General features: G+C 36.8%; 1 protein-coding gene across 1 annotated transcript; it reads right to left on the bottom strand.

Moving 5' to 3' along the window:
* Nucleotides 1-736: 736 nt before the first annotated feature.
* Nucleotides 737-13,434, bottom strand: CUNH6orf58 (chromosome unknown C6orf58 homolog). Its single transcript, XM_004846117.2, has 6 exons — nt 13,128-13,434; nt 12,025-12,108; nt 10,278-10,462; nt 8,809-8,909; nt 2,381-2,619; nt 737-1,102 (listed from the first exon to the last, which is right to left on the bottom strand). Exons 1-6 carry the CDS (start codon nt 13,426-13,428, stop codon nt 1,002-1,004), a joined length of 1,011 nt encoding a protein of 336 aa, XP_004846174.2. The 5' UTR covers nt 13,429-13,434; the 3' UTR covers nt 737-1,001.
* Nucleotides 13,435-19,109: the final 5,675 nt, after the last annotated feature.

The raw sequence follows: 19,109 nt of genomic DNA on the forward strand, positions 1-19,109 counted from the left end.
AATTACCATGCCTGGCCAGTGTATTTCCTCTCCTACAAGACAGGAACTTGGACAAACGTGACCTTAGAGCATTCACTATCAACTGTGGGTCAAAGAGAGGAATTCTACCAAGTAACTGCTAGAAACTTGAGGTCATCAGAAACACACAGAAAACTAATAAATCGGTATTTTTAAAAAAAAAATTAGTTTTATAAGCTTTAAACATTCAAATTGTCTGTCAGCATATTATTTCAAAATATTCTGTATGTGGTTATACATCAGCAGGATATAGTTCTCTAAATTTCATAAAATGATGTTGTGATAACTAACCCGACTCCGTCTTCTGCCTCAATGCCATTTTGTACCTGTGCTTGAACAAAGTGCTTGTGCTTGAACAAATCACCCCAAACCCGCACATCCTGCTTGGCAGTAAACTTGCTGCAGTTGCAGGATGTTCTGTAGCTCACCTAGTGTGTGAAACTTCCTTGTGCCCCCCCACACTAACCTGGCATGGGTCTGCTTCTGTAAGATTCGACTTGTTCTCCCCTGAGCCTTCCCCAACTGAAAGTATGATTTAAAAGAAGAAATCAAACTGCTTCCCATTGCCGAAGAAACCTTCCAGGAGCTAGCCTCCCTCGGCCACTTGGCTTGAGCCTATAATAAATGGGCTCAAATCTGGCAGAGTGTGGTGCATCTCTATTCTAACTCGCTCGTCCATAACAATACTATGTAGGATAATACCGAAAGAGACACTTAAGTTTAATATCTGTTTATTAATTCCTTAGTGATTTTTTGTACTTTCATACAATCTTAAGGTATGAGTATTGATCAATTCAAAAATCCAGAGTTGCCACTTGAGCACAATAATCATAGCTTTAATTTGAATTTACTTTTAAAATGAATGGAAAAATTTCTAACAAATGACCATCAGTGCAAAACACCAGCAATGATAAAAACTGATTATAGTTATATTAATTTTTAAAAAATTCACTGGTGATCAAATTTAGAGTTCTTGAGAATTTTTACTGAAATGATTCAATCACCGTTTCAAAGAACTCCAGAAATCCTTTCCTTGCAGCTTGTGTCATCATTAAAATTTTCCATATACTCAAAGTTAAGGAACCTGGAAAATACACAATGATTGTACATAAACTTCTGTGAACATTTTAAAATTCCATTTGGCTATATATGATTGATTGTCTTTCACTTATTTTCTACTAGTTATTGAAAAAAATCATAAATTATGAGAAGAAAAATAAACAGCATACCTTTGTTACAGTGTTAACAATACCACTTGGCAATGTCTCATCTACTACCAACTTTATTTCATCTTATCTATGATTTTAGTGCTGAGATCATAAGTTCTGCAAGATAATCATGCCTAGAATGTCATTGCTTTATTATTGGCAATAGCTTTGATAAGGTATTATAAACTGTAACAGCTAATGTCCCTAAGTATGCTAAATTTATTCAGTGAAACTGCACATCTATTAGGCAAAATGAACTCTGTCTGTTCATTTCCTGGGATAAATCTCTTAGGAAGATTTCCACAGATGGAAGGAGATGCATTCTGCCACTCATTATGTGAAAGAAAGCAGCCTTCGACTGATATGTCACATCACGGCCAGGACACTAGTAATAAGAAACTTCATGTACCAAGTCTCAAACATGAGTGCATGCTTTTGCTACTCTAAGCAGTACCAAGGACTTTTTTGGACATATTTAATTTGTTCATGTCAATTTGCTTCATTTACATCTTTAAGATTAAAAGTTTTCCATTGAGAAAATAATAATAGAATAATCATGCTTTTAGTGTGGCTCAAAGTTTCAATGCATGGGTGGAAAATGGGAATAACATGGTAATTTTCAAACTTGTAATTAAATAATTATTCTAAGTTTTACTCTGCTAGGAAATTCAGTGTGTGAAGTGATGGAGCAAGAGACATTTGCCTTGACTAATAGTGTGTGATCTAAGGGTTGAGATAAGTCCAACTGATAGGAATTACATTAATTATGGCAGGATTCTTTTAAATTCCTTTATTTTCTTTTAAATTAATAGCAAAGTAGGAAGTTTTTTAAAAGCAGCTCTGATGAGCAAATGAAGCATATATGTCGGTATGTGGAAGGAAAGTATACTTTATGTGATGTTGCACACTCCAAAGTTCAATATGGAATCCGGATAACCAATGAGGCTATGAGTGTGAGAACCATGATTGTGTGATGATGCTGCCATATATATAGCATGATGGTCATTGCTTAAAAAATGTAAAAGAGGCCCGTCAGAAATCATGAGTTTCTTTTTGGAGTCTATGCTATGAGTGCATGCCTCCAATGGAATTAATCTTTGGGCTATCACTTCAAGACAGTCTTGATTATTCAAACTATTTTGTTCAATTCTTACCTGTGACTCTATTCATGTCACCAATAATATTTAGAGCCACCACGATGATGTTCTGAAGCTCAGTGAAGTTACTGATGAAGGGGGCTATGTCAGTACTGTTCAGGATTCTTGGTGGGAGGCCCTTCTGGAACGTATATGCTCTAATCAACGTGGTAGGAAATTGAGAGGCAGCTAAATAATTCACAGTAATAGCCCAGTTCACCCCCAAATTTTCTTCTTCTTTAGAATAATACATAAACCTGAAACAAAATGGAAAATATTCAATTATGATTAGTCACCTCAGAATTTCAACTTCACTTTCCTTAGAAAATATCTCTTCCTAATAAGCAAATTTAATACTGTAACTATTTAACAGTATGTTTTATAATGTAATGACTTTAGTCTATCAATCAGGAGATGTGAAGGTACCTAATTAAAAATGAAATTCTAGGATAAATCATTCCATCTCTTGTTAATATTTTACTTTGCATTTTAAATTTTCAATTAGTCCATTTTTACTTGAAAACCATATGATGAGATGTAAGGATATGTTTAAATATTATTGTTGGCAATGTAGAGATAAACATCAAAGATATATGTCAAACTTTTTGCTGAACTCAGGCATTTTTTTTTTTTTTTTTTTTGGTACCAGGGATCAAACTCTGGTCCTTGCGGTTGCGCAGCTGGCGGCGAAACCACTGAGCTAAATCCTCGGCCCTCAGGCATTTTTAAAAAATTCTTGATTTCCCGAAGCAGGGAAATTCTCAAAACATTGAGCATTCTAGTGAAATGGAGTAATTTTCTTGTTAACTTTCAAAATAATTGGAGTTGTTTTCTACTAGCGAAAGTGTCTATAAGGCTGATGTTCTAACTCATTTTTGTAGAGCAAATGATTACAGTGAAGAGTAGTAAATAGATTTTTGTCCGTTTGACTGGTTTTGCAGTACTCAAGATTAAACCCAGGTTAGTCTACCACTGAGCTACATCCCCAGACCTTTTTCATTATTATTTTTCAACAGGGTCTTGCTACATTTCCCAATCTGGCCCCCAATGTGCAATCCTTCTTCCTTACCGGGAAAATAGCTGGGATTACAGGTGTGTGACACTGCACCCAGTAGTAGTTGTATAACAATGTAATTCACGGCTACTGGCTCTATAAGCCATCACACCATGGGGACAATTACTAGAAGTTTTCCAAACATTTTTCTTTCTAGTGAAATGTCCACTGCTCACATGGCTCACTGACAGTGTTCTCTTTCAAATCTCATCTCAGATATCAGCTCCTTTACTAAGTTTTCCAGGCCCCATGAATTGAAATCAGTCACTTCCTACTCTTCAATATTCACAAGGCACCGACTCCATAGTTAAAGATTTGTTATATTAGATCACCTTCTAATTTCACAAGTTACATCATCAGTTTTAATTTGCCAGAACATATGCGGGATTCACCAAACACACCATGTTTGTATTTTGCTCATCAGTGTAAGGTAAAAAATGACATAGACCAGAGAATGCATTGTTTCTGCTTGACTCCAGTGCAGGTGGGATCCTCCCTACCTCCCGCCAGAGGGTGGAGTGCATAGTGCTTACATTCCTCATGTGGACTTGGTACAGGTACACAACACACCTCTCTTCATCCCCTTGCCCTCCCCTTCTTTCCCTCTCTGGCCATCTCTGGATTCCCTTCCCATTTGAGGAAACTCTATCGCCTTACTTCCTGTTTCCTATCTGTTATTTTCCTCTTTATTGATAATCTTGTTTCTCATATAAAAGAAACCATGTGGTATTTAAGCTTGAGTGAAGCGCTTTTAATTAAAGACGTCTATTCTAAACGTTTAAATAAGAAAGTGTTCAAAACGTAATGCACAGGGATAAAGTGATTTATGTTTAAAACACGACTTCTTAAAACATTGATCTATTCTTGGTAAAATCTACAACTGAACAAACTTGAGAAGTTTTATTTTTGTCAAAGTAATTTCATGTGTTTTCTACAATTTTTTGTTAGGATTTTGTTATCTTAAAAAAAAGCCTTGCGAATTAAGGTTTACTTGGCATTTACTTAAAGTTTTGCCTTACAATTCTGGTTACATGAACAACTATTATGTGTAAAATTCTTTATTTTTAAGAATGTAATTGTCTTGATGTAGTGCATTTCATCACCATCATTGTTTTAATATGCTGCAAAGGGGTGCTTGCTAAATTGCTACCTTGTATGCGGTTTATGTTTATTCAACTGGCAGGAGCCTGTTCTCTCAGTCAAGAGATGCTCTTGCTGTACTACAAGATGGTATTCTTGGTTGAATAAACATTAATTGGTTGGTAGAATAAACATTAATTGGTTGGTAGAATAAACATTAATTCTTGTACACTGTATTTAGAATTTTCACAGTTCTGTTATTTTCACCTAAAAGATTCTAAAAGGCAGCCAAGTTGCTAAACCGTAATTCTTGGTTTTGATAAGAGTAAAAGATCTGCTCTCTTGACAATCGTAATCCACACTGGTTGGCTAAAAATGGGCTCAGTATAGGCTTTATGCACTTCTCTGACAGAACTAACCTTGTCACTGCCCCCTTTACTTAATGCTAGTCAGGGTTACCTCTTCAGAGGAGGAAATGTACAAGGTAGTTTAGCCAGTTAGCTTCTAAGAAGGCAACCAATAAGTGACAGGGCCTAAAATAGAGCTGGCTAGTTACAAAAAACATAGCAGACACACTGAGTTAAGGGCCAATTCAAGCCATACAGCTATCTAAGCTTAGAAATGAAAAAGCAAACACAGGAAAGAAGATAAACAGTCAAGATAAGAACCCTAGCTCTCAGGGAAGAAACTTCTTATGCAGAATACATTAAGTTAGACAACAGCTCCTCCACACCTGCAGCCTGGACTTCCACGAACTTAGAAACACAGTTTCATTTGAATTTTGTTTCCTGTGATCTCAACCAGTAGAGTAACTGCATTTCTTTAAACTCTGTGTTACGAAGCCTAAACCCCAAATGATTATTCTAAACCCACAAGTGATCACTGGACAACTACATGGCTTCTTGTGCTCTGCTTATCCATAAAAGAGCAAGACAAAGAAAGCACTTTGGCAGCCTGCTCAGGACCCTCCCAACTGGGAGCTGGTTTTCTCCCTATTCCTTATAAGCTTTGTCCTACTTTCCTTGGTTTTGTCTGTGATTTCATTCTTTGACTTCGTGAGATAAGGAGCTCAGTCCGCACAATGACATCTCTTTCAATGTAAACATTGAAGTGTCACTGTGTCAACCCTAGCAAACATAAATAGAGCTACAAAGGTTGTAAAAGAAGTTTTTATGCATGGTTGCTGAAGAGCAAAAAAGCCCTTCCAACAGGTACAGCTGTGTGTCATGTATTTTCTAATTCTGGCTTTCTTTTGTATTTGACTCCACAACCTTTGGTTTTAATTCTGCAGCTCAGTGTCCATCTCCCTTTGGTCATGCTCTAGCTGCCCTTAGTGGAATCTGTGCACCAATCCAACATTACACACATAACAAGATGATGCAGCACCCCAAGGCCCTCAAGAGTGAGTACTGAACTAAACCAAGGAGGAAACTGTAACTTTCAGAACAAAATGGAACTTTAAAAGTTAAAGGGATTTTTTTTCTCTTTTAGGGGCAAGGAGCTTTTCCAGACTTCTGCAGGCCTAAGGTATAAACCACCACCTCTTCGTCTCCTCAGCTCAATAATTAGGCAATATGCAGATGCTGGCACTAATAGGTCAGGGTTCAGTTTCTTTTCCACGAGAAAAAGGAGGGAGTAGAAAAAGGCCTGGAAGGTTTGTGTTTCCTTTCCCCTGCCTTCTTTACTGTAAAAGATCTTTATCCCCTTGAATATAGTGAAATGGTGATTTGTAGCAATATGACGCCCTGTCCTCAGAGCTAATTTGGAATAAAGTCTTCTTCCTTTTCATCCTGTCTTTCATGTTAGTTTGGAGAATAGTGAGCAGTAAGAACATGACCAGGTGGTGACACTGACCCTGATTTGGGGGACACGAAGTCTCTGCTCATACTCACTCACCCTATAATCCATCACAGTAGGAGATGAAAGAGGTGCAGTGGGACATTTTGTTCAGTTAAGTGTTTGTAACTTTTGTTTCTCTCTCCTTGTAAGAACTTGGATATTGCTTTTGCTGAAAGCACTGGCTCCACCTGGGCCCACAAATGTCCAATGGTAACTGAAAACATGCTAAGAGCTTGGCATATCTGTCTTGATTTTGCATCTGTGCCTTTACTGGCCTATCATACTATTAACACTACATGTAGACATGCTAATAGTTTACTGAATGTTCACCTGAAACTGGCAATCCTCCCCCTTCAAGGCTGAGGACACCAAGATGAAGTAACTAAGATTTTTCAAGATATACAAGGAAGTCATAATCAAAAGCTCAGCAAGTTTTTATACTATTTACTGCTAGCTTTTATAGTACCCTGTTCCAGACAACCAAAAAGATGCCAAAATTCTCCTGCCATAGTGAAGTATTTTTAAGATTAACAGGGAAATCATAACCAACAGATTGTCAACCACTAGTGTTTATAATATCCAGTCCCAGACAACTAGAAAGGTGCCTACAAGTCTCCTACTGTTGTCATAAACCTGAAGGAGGACTCATTCATCACCCCAACTAACTCCATATGTTCCACTCCTGCCTTGTTCTTTCTGTGAGTCATTGCTTCCCTAGGATATCTCAAGCTCCAGGACAGAAAGTCTTACAGGCAAACATTTAAGAATTAGAAAAAAATCTTGGTGGAATTGATCTTTAGAATCCAATTTACGAGCCTCACCCACTGCAGGCAACACAGCATAGAGAGTGAAAGGGGACAGAGGCCTACCAAGCCACAGGGAATTTGACACTATTCCTGCCATTCACTAGCTGCTGGATTTTAATTACCTTAGAGAATCACTCAGGCACACCTGCAGTATCAATAGAAAGGAATGTTTTTGAAATGTTATATTACATGAAAGTAGTTACTACACCTTCCTTTTCTTACTCTTTAATATTTAAGTACCTTTAATTCTTATTATTTTATTTAATGCATTGCAGCATTTTTAATTTCATTTTTAAAAGATTTATTGATACCTACGGGAAAATGTCAAGTTAGAACAGAAGTCCAGGAAAATCAAATGTGCTAATAAAAAATGTTGTTATAATTAGTGAAGATGACATCCTACTAATTACTAGTAAATGGATGCTTTTCAATTAATATGCTTGTGATGAAATTTAAATACAAATTTAAAGTTATATCAAAATTTCTATTTTGTATGACTTCGGCACAATTTTTAAATCAAACTGTCCTGTAAAAAATTTTTTTTCAAATGTAATTCAGTGGCACAAATAGAAATAAATACAAAGTATTTGAGTATCTAAACCTTTAAGAGGAAGGAAATATATCTAAAAGAAAAAAATCTGTAAATCCAAGAACTTTCAATATTTAAAATATTCTTGTTTCCAAAGTTGTATTTTTCTATTACTTTATCTTTGTATGAAATATAACCGATGAAAACCTTTGCTGTTAATCAGAATCTTAAGGTTGACCCTCTCCCTCTCACTCCTCCTTGCCAGATGCTGATATCATCCGTGTTCCCCACGGCAGCACAGGAAGAGCACTCCCTCCCGATCCTCCTGTTCTGGGGCCTGCAGCCCTAAGGTATATCACTGCCAAGGGATAGTGCTAGGCACTGCCAGCAGATTAAGCTTCTTCAGTGTCCAATTTATTCGCCAGTTGCTAGAGACATATCAACAGGAAGTGAGGAGATCCCTGTGGATCAACTACCCCAGTCACTGACTTTGCAGAATGATAAAATAGGTGGAAAGAGCAAAACCCAGTGGAATATGAGGACTTAGACCTCTCCACCTGGATTCCATCTGCCTCCGCAGTGCCAATGAGCTCTCCTTTTGTTGGACCTGCTATCTCCCCTACCCAGGTGTTTACCCCGCACCTCACTCTGGGCACTGGATTTCGCCCCCAAGAGAGTGCACTTTACTTGCCAGTCAGAATTGTTTTTACAGCTGCACTTTCAGGTGTGACGCTGTGTGGCGTAGCTTGCTAATTATCTAGGCTGTCTTCTCTGCTAATCCTGACACCAGGTGATACTTTCTCAAACACATATGACTTTGTTATATATTTAAAGTAGTAAAAATAGAAAAAGTTATCTACATTTGTATATTCTATTTTGTTTTCTATAGTTAGACAATTCCTTTCATGTTGTGTGTTTTTTTAAATGCAGTATTTTTTCTCACACTTTTTGGCCCCTCTTCATACAACGCTTTCTAAGTTACATCCTTCTAAAATATTTTCACCTAATCGATATAATCCCAAGTGGCTAATCACTACCACTCTCTAAGAGGAAAAATGCATAAATAAAACAAAAATATATGTAACTATATATATATATACATATATATAGCATATTAAGGAGCACTATTCATTCTTACCTATCTTCAAAAATTTTAATAGGATCTTTCAAGGATGCAGTATGTGCATTCCATGAGTATTTCAACAGCCCTTCAAAGGTGCTCAAAGGTGTCTGCAGATACTGAAGTAAACAGGAGAAACTTATTAGTATTTCAGCTCCCTGAAAATTAAACCTTATTCAGACAAACATTAGAGCAACATTCTCCAGGACAGGAGAATTTTGTTTCTAACAATTAATATACATAAGAGCTTGTTGGTGTCTAATGCTTTATAAGGAGCAAATATATGCATTAGTTTTAGCAAAGCATATCCATCAAGAAGTAACAAACTTCAAGTATATTCAAAAGCTCATATTTTATCAGTATAACAGGAAGCTTTTTGTCATTTTTTCCATAAATGTAGTTTAAATTATAATAAAATCTTAAAATAAGACAGATATTTGTTTAAATGTTAAATTTAATGTCTAAAATGAACTGATAATCTAAGTAGCTATTAAATATATCTCTTTATCATTGATTTTAGTCCATGCCTAAGTTAAATCAATGTATTTTATTTTCATCATAAAATATTTTAGTTCAGAACAACACATAATTATTTAGTTCTACCTAAATGTTATCATTTACTTTTTTGGTTGTACTATATTGATTTACTCCTCTAAAACCAATGCTATAATCACATTCCTTTTTAGTTCTCATAGTTGATCTAAAGTTCCAATTAACCATGCCAGCCAATTAACCTTATAGCAAAATATCCTGTATGCTTATGATTTGTGATATACTTTATTTGAAGTGAAAAGACTAGATAAATCTTGTGTTAATACTCTTCTTGGATAGTATGTATTATGGTTTATTTCTAAAATGTCCCTCAAAAGTCTCCTGCATTCAGTGGTGGCTGTTTCAGAGGCCGATTGTGTTATAGGAACTTTCTCTTCATCAATGCATTAATCTACTAATCAAATCATAATGTCATGGAGTAACTGGGAGGTGACAGAGACAGAAGGTAGGAGGCAGCCGAAAGGAGTAGATCACAGGGTATGGCCCTGGGAACTCGACCGGGTCCATGACTGCTTCCTCTTGGGTCCATGGCTGCTTCCTCTCGGGCTCTTTGCTTTTCTCTCTGCTTCTCAGTTGCTATGGGATGAGCAGATTTCTTCCCACTCACCCTTCTGCCTGATGCTTCTGCATTTCCACAGCCTCAAAGCGTGGAACCAGCTGACTGTGGATGTAAAATCTCTGGAACTGTGAGGCCAAATGCACCTTTCCTCTTCTACGCAGATATTTCTTGGGAATTTGGTCACAGTGACAGAAAGCTAACACAGTGTGTTTCAATGATGTGCAGTGGCCCGCCGTGCTACATATTATTAATGTATTTAACCTAGCAGTTAAGGAAAATATTACACAATGTAAAAAAAAAGACAAAAAGTTATACATCAAAAGAAATTTTCTCGCTATGTATTAAGAATATAAACTGTAAAATTTAAAGAAGGAACCTGGAAAAACATTTTCCACTTCCTAATTGTCTCAGGGAAGGAGGAACGACAGCCAGAAACATCATAGCAAAACCGCGTCTGGTCCCTGGGTGGAGGCAGAAGCGTGACTTGGTCTGGTGATGTGCCCATTATGCCAGAATCGAGGGCAGCAAGGAAAGGTAGTACGCTCAGGAAATAATTCATATCTGAAAGAACACAGAGTTTATCATTACCACAACCAGTGATAAATGTCAAAGACCAGAATTCTTAAGGAAAAACACACAGTTGAGGAAATGTGATAAAAGTTAGGCACTGGGAAAAAAATTATGAACAAAATTCACCTAAGAGTTTTAACTTCTGCTAAAAATTCTGTAATTATTTGTACGTATTATAGTTCCTGATATAATATTTTAAAACAAAAAGTAATTTCAATGGATTTTATAATAATCTTTCTTCAAAACACTAAGCAAAGAAGAAAGAAAACTATGAAATAATCCACAGAATGATAGAAAAACTTTACCTGAGGCTGTGCTGTGCATTGCAGTTTTTTCTGAAATATTCTAACTTGACTGTGGCTTTGGTGAATAAATATTTTCTATTTCATAGATGTAAGTTTAATTTGTAAGCCTAATATCACTAAGTCCTTACTTTACGCTATTTTTCTAAAGCAAAATTTTTTATCTTTTCTGGCAATAGCTCATTAGAACAATAATTAATTGAATTGACAATCAAATGAGATCCTCTTTCTACCTACAGAATACCTATTCCAGTAAATTTAGACATCTTAACTGAGTTAGAGACCTAGGTTTATATTGATTCCCCTGGAAATGAGTGATGTAAAACATTTTTCCCCAGACACATGCAGACCTCTGCCTCAGTAGGATAGGGTTGCTGTCCAATCTACTATGACATCTGAAACAAAGTTCACAGCCAAGATCTGTGACCATGCCTATCACTGAATGTCTGAAAAAATGACTCAGCATAGCACGAGGAAAACACAGGATAAATCCTATGTGTGTCGCTCAGAAGATGAACTTTACTGTGACACTGTTTCTAATCACTCCAAGAAATTATTGTGTTAAGTTAGTCTCGTTACTGAAACACAAATTTGAAGAATTAGAAAACACCTTCCGGGTATTTTTGCTTTTAAGCCTATGACTGAAGCCTGAGATTACTGACTGACAAGATGAAGTACAGTAGCTGTTACTCTCTGATGAGTTTGAGTTTTAGTTTTAACACGTTTGATCTGAGCAAAATGATGAACCACAGTTTTCTTCCTCCCTCACTTCTCAACCTTCCTCGTTCCAAAGAATCCCTGCCACCTCTGGGACCTGCCAATTCACTGCCAGTATTGGTCCTCCAGGAGCCTGGTCCATTGTACTTTCTTGCTTCAGTTCTCCTATGAAAAACTGAATATGTCCTAAAAAATCATAACTGATATTGTGGCTGTTAAATCCTATAAGACAACATAGAAATCACTGGGTACAGTGTGAGATAGACTCATTTTTTAAAAGGAGTATTACTGACAAGGATCAAGGTATGAGATGTATATGTACTAATACCCCAGGATGAATATATTCATTGTATGTCTCAAACATATATTAATAAAAATTTTTAAAGAAATAAAGATTTAGAAACACATGCACATAAGAATAAAAAAATAAAAGGGAATGGTACTGTTATTTAGTTGTCCGTGTATAAGATTTGAGGTGGAATGTTTCTCTTTGTGGAAATACAGTATTTAACTTATCTATTTCATTGAACTTACCAGCCCACCAACTGTCTATAGAAATGCAGAGGGGGTCAGATTCATAGCCACAGTTTGTCCTTCTCCCGGGGTCAGCTAGTCTACCTGAGATCAGAAATGCACAGTTGTATTTGTTATACACAGTTCAAAATTAGTCATAATCCTCACACATCTGGGTAGATGTTCTTTGTAGATTCATGAACATATTTTTATGAATTACTAGGTTTATATGCCTACCACTCTTTATTGCTTTTTCTTTCTCATCTCTGGATCGTGTTCTTTTCCTGAACCACAGCACAATTTTTTACTTTTAAATTATAGGTCTTAGATTTTTTTGCTTTTGTAAATTTTCATGTTTTTATTGCCTTCTACAGAGTAAAATTATGGAAGCACTCAAGTAAAAAGAAGTGGCTGAGAGTCAAAGAAATCATTGTTCATTAGAAAATAATCTTTCTTTTCTTTGACAAAGGGAATTGCTCTTTCTCTTATCTTTCTCGTTGGCTATGTTTTCGGTGTAGAATGGGCAACGAGTATCAGTCTTTCTCATAAGCTCCTTCTGTCAACCAAAGCAAAATTATCTTTTGACTCATGAATATTTTGTACCAAAACACAGCTTCTGCATATACCTTGTGCTGAAAGGTGCCTTATTTCCCAAAGGAAATGATCACTTGAGAGAAAGTTCAGCATGAACAAGGTGCTGCTGGTTTATAATTATATGGTCATGATCAGGTGACCACAATTACATCTCCAAGAAACTCTAACTAATTTGGCATAATCTTCTGTTTTTACTTTATATCCACTTGATAATTCTATTAATCCTAGTGCTAAGAAAAAGTTCACCTTCACATGAAGCAGGATTCCAGTAAGTATTCGTAAAATGCTCACTAGGTTAGATTTGATTTCTTTCTGGGGTTGGTCCCTATGTCTTAGGGTCACTAATGTCTCCAGTAGAAACAGTCCACCCATGAAGGAGGGATTTGTGAAGAAGGGAAAGAGGAACTAGAGAAGGAATGATTATGATGAGAAAAAAATCAATTTTTAAAAACATGTCTGAAATATAAAGAGTCAAATACTTCCTAGTTATCCTGATGGATCATTAGACTGAAAAGAACGGTATTTCTTACCTGAACTGTATTGCCAGCCATGCTGAAGAGGCAGTCCCCATAAAATGTTTTGTTCATTTTCTGGTCCAAATTTTGCAAAATAGGTGGCTGTCTTATTCAGCAGGACTCTGTACATCCCCATTCTGTCAGTGAACACCCAGGGGTCGATAATGTATTTCCCATTCTCTACCCTGTAGTCGCTGAACTGACCAGGACTCTCCTTCCACAGAGGAGGATACAGATCTGAGAGGCCGGAAGCTCCTGCTAAAGAAGCAGAAGTGCAGCCAACCAGGACCCAGGCCCAGGAAGGAGGCCAAGCCATGGTGCCAGGGCTGGGACTGAGACTGGGGCAGGGCTTTTATTAGAGTGGAGGAGGAAGTCAGGGGATTGTCTTACAGCCTGCCCTATCACCACTTTGCTTTCTTTCCTCTACGAGGGTTTGTGATATCATGCAAGGGCATACAAAAAGTGCACATGACTTCATCATAATACAAATTCAGCTTCAAGAAAGAGCTTTGATCTGTACCCAAATAACACCATCCAGTAGACAAAACCAGTTTGTTGGAGAAGAAAAGGTAATTCATTCCCAATATCTATTTTTTAAGTAAAAGAATCTTAGAATTATAGCTAAGATCATAGCTTCCCCAAGTTAATGCTCCACTTGCAGTGTCCCTTGCATCAGTAAACATGTAACTAAGTGCTGATCTCTGGTAAATCACGGATATGATGTCCACAACATACAGTCCTCAGTTGCTATCGGTAGTAACCCTACAGTGCACTACCACACCAGTGCTTCTCAGCCGCGTCCAACTGGGATTTGATCCCTGCTGACCAACATTTTCCCATCTCTCCATCCCTAGTATAGTCTTTTAAATCACTATTCCTACTCTTAACTTCTATGAAACCCATTTTTTAAGGCTCCACATAGGAGTGTGTCCATGAAGTACTTTCTGTGCCCTTCTCACCACACTTAACATGATGATCTCCAGTTCCATCCATGTCTTCTAACATGACAAGATTTTCTGTTTTATGGCAGTATGTGAATTGCATTCTGTAGGTATACCACATTTTTTCCTGTTTTCATCAGTTGCTGGACACTTAGGTTGTTTTCCTTTGGGGGCTATTATGTGTAGTACTATAATAAACATGGGAGTACAGAATTTTCCTTAGGATGCATACCCAGGAGTGGGATTGGTGGGTAATATGGTAGCTCTATTTTTAATTATTTGAGGAATATCCATACTTTTTTCCATAATGACTTGGCTAATTCTCATTCCCACCACCAGCAGTGTGCATGGTTCACTTTTATTCTCATCTTTGCCAGCACGTGTTGTCTTTTGTCTTTTTGATAACAGATATTCTTAGTTGGATGAGGTGCTATCTCATTCTCCTTTTGATTTGCATTTCACTGATGATTGGTGATGTTGAGCATTTTCTCATGTATCTGGTGGCTGTTTGTGTAACTTCTTTTGAGAAATATGTATTCATATATTATGCCCATTCATAATTGGGTTGTTTGTTGTGTTTTGTTTTGATTTGGTTTTTGACTGGGGGGTCATTGTCGATTTTGGGGAGTTCATTATATATTCTGGATGTTAACCCCATGTCTGACATGTAGTTTATAAATATTGTCTCCCATTCTGTAGATTTTCTTTTCATTCTAATGATTCTTTTAAATCTCATTTGCCTGTTTTTACTTTTGTTTCTCATGTTTTGGGATTCTTGTCCAGAAAAAAATCCTTACCCATCTGCAAGTGTGAAACATGTTGCCCGTTAATTCTTCCAATGGTTTTATAAGAGAGGCTCAAGGCTGCTTTTTGCTAAAAGCACATACTTCTCACTGGGTTCTTCACATGTCCAGCAGGTGAGGATAAACAGCATCACAGTTTGGCATCTCTGTCGTCATACGTCATCTCTGCTCTTGCTACCTTTAACTTTGGGGTCACACTTCTGCTCAACTCTGAATGTATGTGCTTGTCATCTAAGGAATGTTTGTATTTACACTAAATTTGCATCCTCTCTCTGAAGTCACCAAGGATAACTAAGATATTTTCAAGATTTACTGGGCCATCATAATCAACATATTTTCGGCCTGCACTTTTTACAATTTCCTGTGTTTTTATGCCACTACCATGCTATTTTAGTCACTACAGTTTTATAGTGTACTTTGTTATCAGGTAGTGTAATACCTCCGGAGTTTTTTGTTTGCTTGTTTGTTTGGTTTTTTTGTTTTTGCCTCGGATATTCAGAGTCTTTTTTGCTTACCCATGAATTTTTCCTAGTTCTGGGGTAGGATAAAAGAAATTATGACAAGTAGAAAAGAGACAAGGAAAATCATAATCTTAAAATTGTACTTTCAAGAAAACTGCAGCTTCAGGACACAAACAAAGTTATCCAAGGTTATCCATATCTGTACTCCCCATCTTTACTTCTTAGATTTGTTTGTTCTCCCTTGGCTGGTTTATGCTCTGTAGCCTCTTCTGTTTCTGTCTTCCAAACAAACCAATCACACCCAAAATCCCTAAAGATGTTGTAAGTCTGCAAATTAATGTGGTGGATAAGGTCAGGACAACAAACTGACCTTAAGGTGAAGAAACAAATTCAAAAAGTTCAAAGAATGTTTGTAGGCAAACTATCTCAGACTACTCATTTTTAAAAATACCTTCAGGGAAACATATATGTTCCCAAACCTACCATCTCTCTCAAGGGTGCACACTATTTTCTCTGAGTATGTGCTTCTCTAACTCTGCATAATTAAGTATGTCTGTACCTCTAACTAATGCTTCCTGAAATTTTTTTTCTGTGCCAAGGGTCAAGCACCAACTTTGTGAGCCAAGATGAGGTCCCCATATCTTCCCCGGAAGAACTCCTTGAATCACATTCACTGTCAGTTTTTAACAGAATTTTTAGAAGTAAAACAGCTGAGACAAAAGTTTATCTAAAAATACAAATAATTAAGGAAAGTTAAAAATCAACTAGTGATGAATAATAATGATGAAAGCAAACTTTCTCTAACATACATTCAAACTTTCTATAAATCCTCAAAAAATAAAATAATATATTGTGGTCATTGATCTAATAGTGTGACCAGATACAGAAAGATAAAGAACTATTCAAGAAATTAAAGACTATTAAAGAAATATTTTCTAAGACACCCAAACACAAATGACAATTTAATGAGGAAGTGTAATAGGACTAAATGTAGATATTGTTTATATATCCACAGTGAGATAGTTATTGGAATTCACATATACAATGGAAAAAGTAATTATACCCTTCATGTAAACATATCCGTTAAAGATATTAAAATATCATAATGTTAACAGAATAATCTGGATTTTCTACTTCAAAGACTGAGGAAGTGAATTACAAAAGTAACAACGCTAAAGTAAATGTCAAACTTATGGGATAGGCTTCTAATTATATAACCCAGTGTTGATTCAACTTTTCTCAAAAGAGCAGTTGTAAAAGTTAGCAGAAAAGCCTTCCTGGAATAAAGATTATATTGACTATTCTCACAGCTAAAAACAGCTGTACAATGAAGTTCTGGCCAAATCATTAGATTGAGGCACTAGAGAAACTTCCTTTGAAAACAACTTTTCCTTTATTCTCCCTCTGCTGCCCAGAACAGAAGTGTAACTGCATTCTGATGCTGTCCTGGATAGTGAGAAAGCACGAAGGATAGGGAGTTAAAATAGAGGATTCTGAGTCCATGATATTCATGGATCTCTAGATTCTCTCCTGGGACTTTTCAGTTCTTCTATTCATAAGAAAAATACCTGTGACTTAAAAAAATATTTTTTTCAGTGAGATTTGCTACTATTTGGAGAATCTACTTGAACAGACATTCCAATTGTGCTTTTTAACATTTCAGTCTCATTTCCCATAGCGTATTGTTGAAATAAGTATGTGAGTAGAAAATTTATACTAGATATTTCATAGAAAATATATATGGAAAGCTCATACATACAAATAATTAATGAAAGTACAAAACAGCAATATGAAATGAATGCTAACATCCTAATTTATAAATAAGAAAACTGAGGCTTACCAGGTTTGAGAGACTGACTCAACATCATAAAATGGTGATTATTGATTTTGTTCCCAGGTCTGCCTGATGTTAAAGTCTGGGCTCTTATCAGTTGTGCTATATTGTACCGCAAAATATACTATGAGGAAATTTGAACTTATTTAAAATTAGAAATTGTGTTTTTAAATCACAGCATTTTATTTATCTCAAAACATTTCATTCATTTGCTTAGAATACTGGTTGAAAATATATAAATTCAGATGGTCATGATGGCATGGAAACTGCCATGAAATTAAAATCACAAGGTCTTTATTTTATTTTTTTTGGTACCGGGGATCAAACTTGGGTCCTTGCCCTTGTGAGGTAGGCAGCAGAAACACTGAGCTAAATCCCCAGCCCCAATAAGGTCTGCAATTTTATCTTAACCTTCTTTCTAGCAGTGTGAACCCAAGGACTCCCTAAAGTTGTTTCTCTAGAGTAACAAAACAATTCTTTCCTCTTACACAGAATAATTAGGAAACTTAAAGGAGAATATGTAGTCAAATTAAGTGAAAAAATAAACCAAGTCAAAGGTTTTAAAAATTCCTTTAAATAAAGCAACCTCTTTTCGAGATTTCATATACTTCTATATTATTTTAAGTATATTCCTTGATTTATAAATGATTTAATTATGTTTGAATAACCTCAGTGCAGTTGTCCTTTTCTTTCCCACCATCAAGAGTAGAAAAGTTTAACTACAGAAATGGTGAGCAGAGTAAAAGACATGATTAGAGGCTCTAGAACAGAAACAGATTAAAAAAAAAAAAAAATGTGCTCAGAACCATGCTGGAAGCCACGAATGCACAGCATAAGAAAGAAATGGAATCCATGAAACAGATTCAAACAGATGTGCAGGAGATTAAAAACTCCATTGAAAATGTTCACAGCAGATTGAGTGAATGTGAAGATACAATATCAGATATGGAAGACAGGATTGCAGTTAGTGACCATGAAAATACAGATTTCTTAAAAATAGTAAGGGGCAGCTTAGCCGCGTGGGCTGAGAGGTCCCTGGCCATCTGGAGCCCCGCTCCATCTGGCTCGCCATGCCCACCTGCAACCAGCAAGTTGGTAAGGACCCCTTGACATGCCCACTGGTGAGCAGCTTAGTTGTTTGGGCACCTGCAACCCGCCCCCCCCACTGCGCCTCTGGCCTCCTGGCTGTGCCACTACCTGGTTCCACATTACAGAGGCAGAGCGGGGCATAAAGGCCATTGTCCTGAGCTGCAGAAGTGAACAACAGAGAGAGGGCTCTCTCAGGCTCCTTGATGAAAACTGAACCCCACTGGAAAAGTGAAGAGAATCTCTGCAATAAAGGCACACCAGACCACTGTACTTGGTAAGTTGGAGGGATCATCACCTCCAATCAGAACCTGGACTATCTTCAGGAGAAGGGCAACTAGAACTTTCAGTAGAATCTTGCAGAGTTCAATGCTACAGGAAGACAGGGAGCTCAGCTTGGGACTTTCAGCCAGAAATATGCCTGAATTTCACGGGTCTGTGACTGGCTTGCTGAGACTCATTGACTTATATCTGCATGCTGCTGCCCACATTGTCTATTGTGACAGCAGAGACATACCCTGAAGGAGGCCCTTCATTTTTATCTTTTATTCGTTATTTTCAAAATTATTAGTAGTATTTTTTGCTCTTATTTTTATTTTTTTCTACTCTTTTCAAATTTTTATTTTTCTCTTCTTTCTTTTTCTCTTCTCTCTCTCTCTCTCTCTCTCTCTCTCTCTCTCTCTCTCTCTGTCCCACATTGTTCTTCATCTTCCTTTGTGTTCCAATAATTCTGGCCCTAATTTATATTTCTTCTTTATTTTTCCTTTTTTCTCTTTTTCCTTCTCTGGCCTGTGTCCTCTGGCCTCACTGCTAACCTTCCCCTATCCTTCAACCTACCAATCTCTCTCTCCTCAGCTCCTTCTAACTCCCCA

Source organism: Heterocephalus glaber, unplaced genomic scaffold (genome assembly GCF_053883595.1).
Source record: "Heterocephalus glaber isolate CG9 unplaced genomic scaffold, H.glaber_assembly_v1.0 deba00001550, whole genome shotgun sequence".
Lineage (NCBI taxonomy): Eukaryota > Metazoa > Chordata > Mammalia > Rodentia > Bathyergidae > Heterocephalus > Heterocephalus glaber.

Bases quoted from the DNA above. Each gene is read 5' to 3' on its own strand.
- CUNH6orf58 (XM_004846117.2), bottom strand. From the start codon at position 13,428: ATGGCTTGGCCTCCTTCCTGGGCCTGGGTCCTGGTTGGCTGCACTTCT. The intron at 12,109-13,127 runs GTAAGAAATACC...TTCTGATCTCAG, and splicing joins TGGCTGGCAATACAGTTCAG to GTAGACTAGCTGACCCCGGG. The intron at 8,910-10,277 runs GTTCCTTCTTTA...TGTTTACTTCAG, and splicing joins AGTGGAAAATGTTTTTCCAG to TATCTGCAGACACCTTTGAG.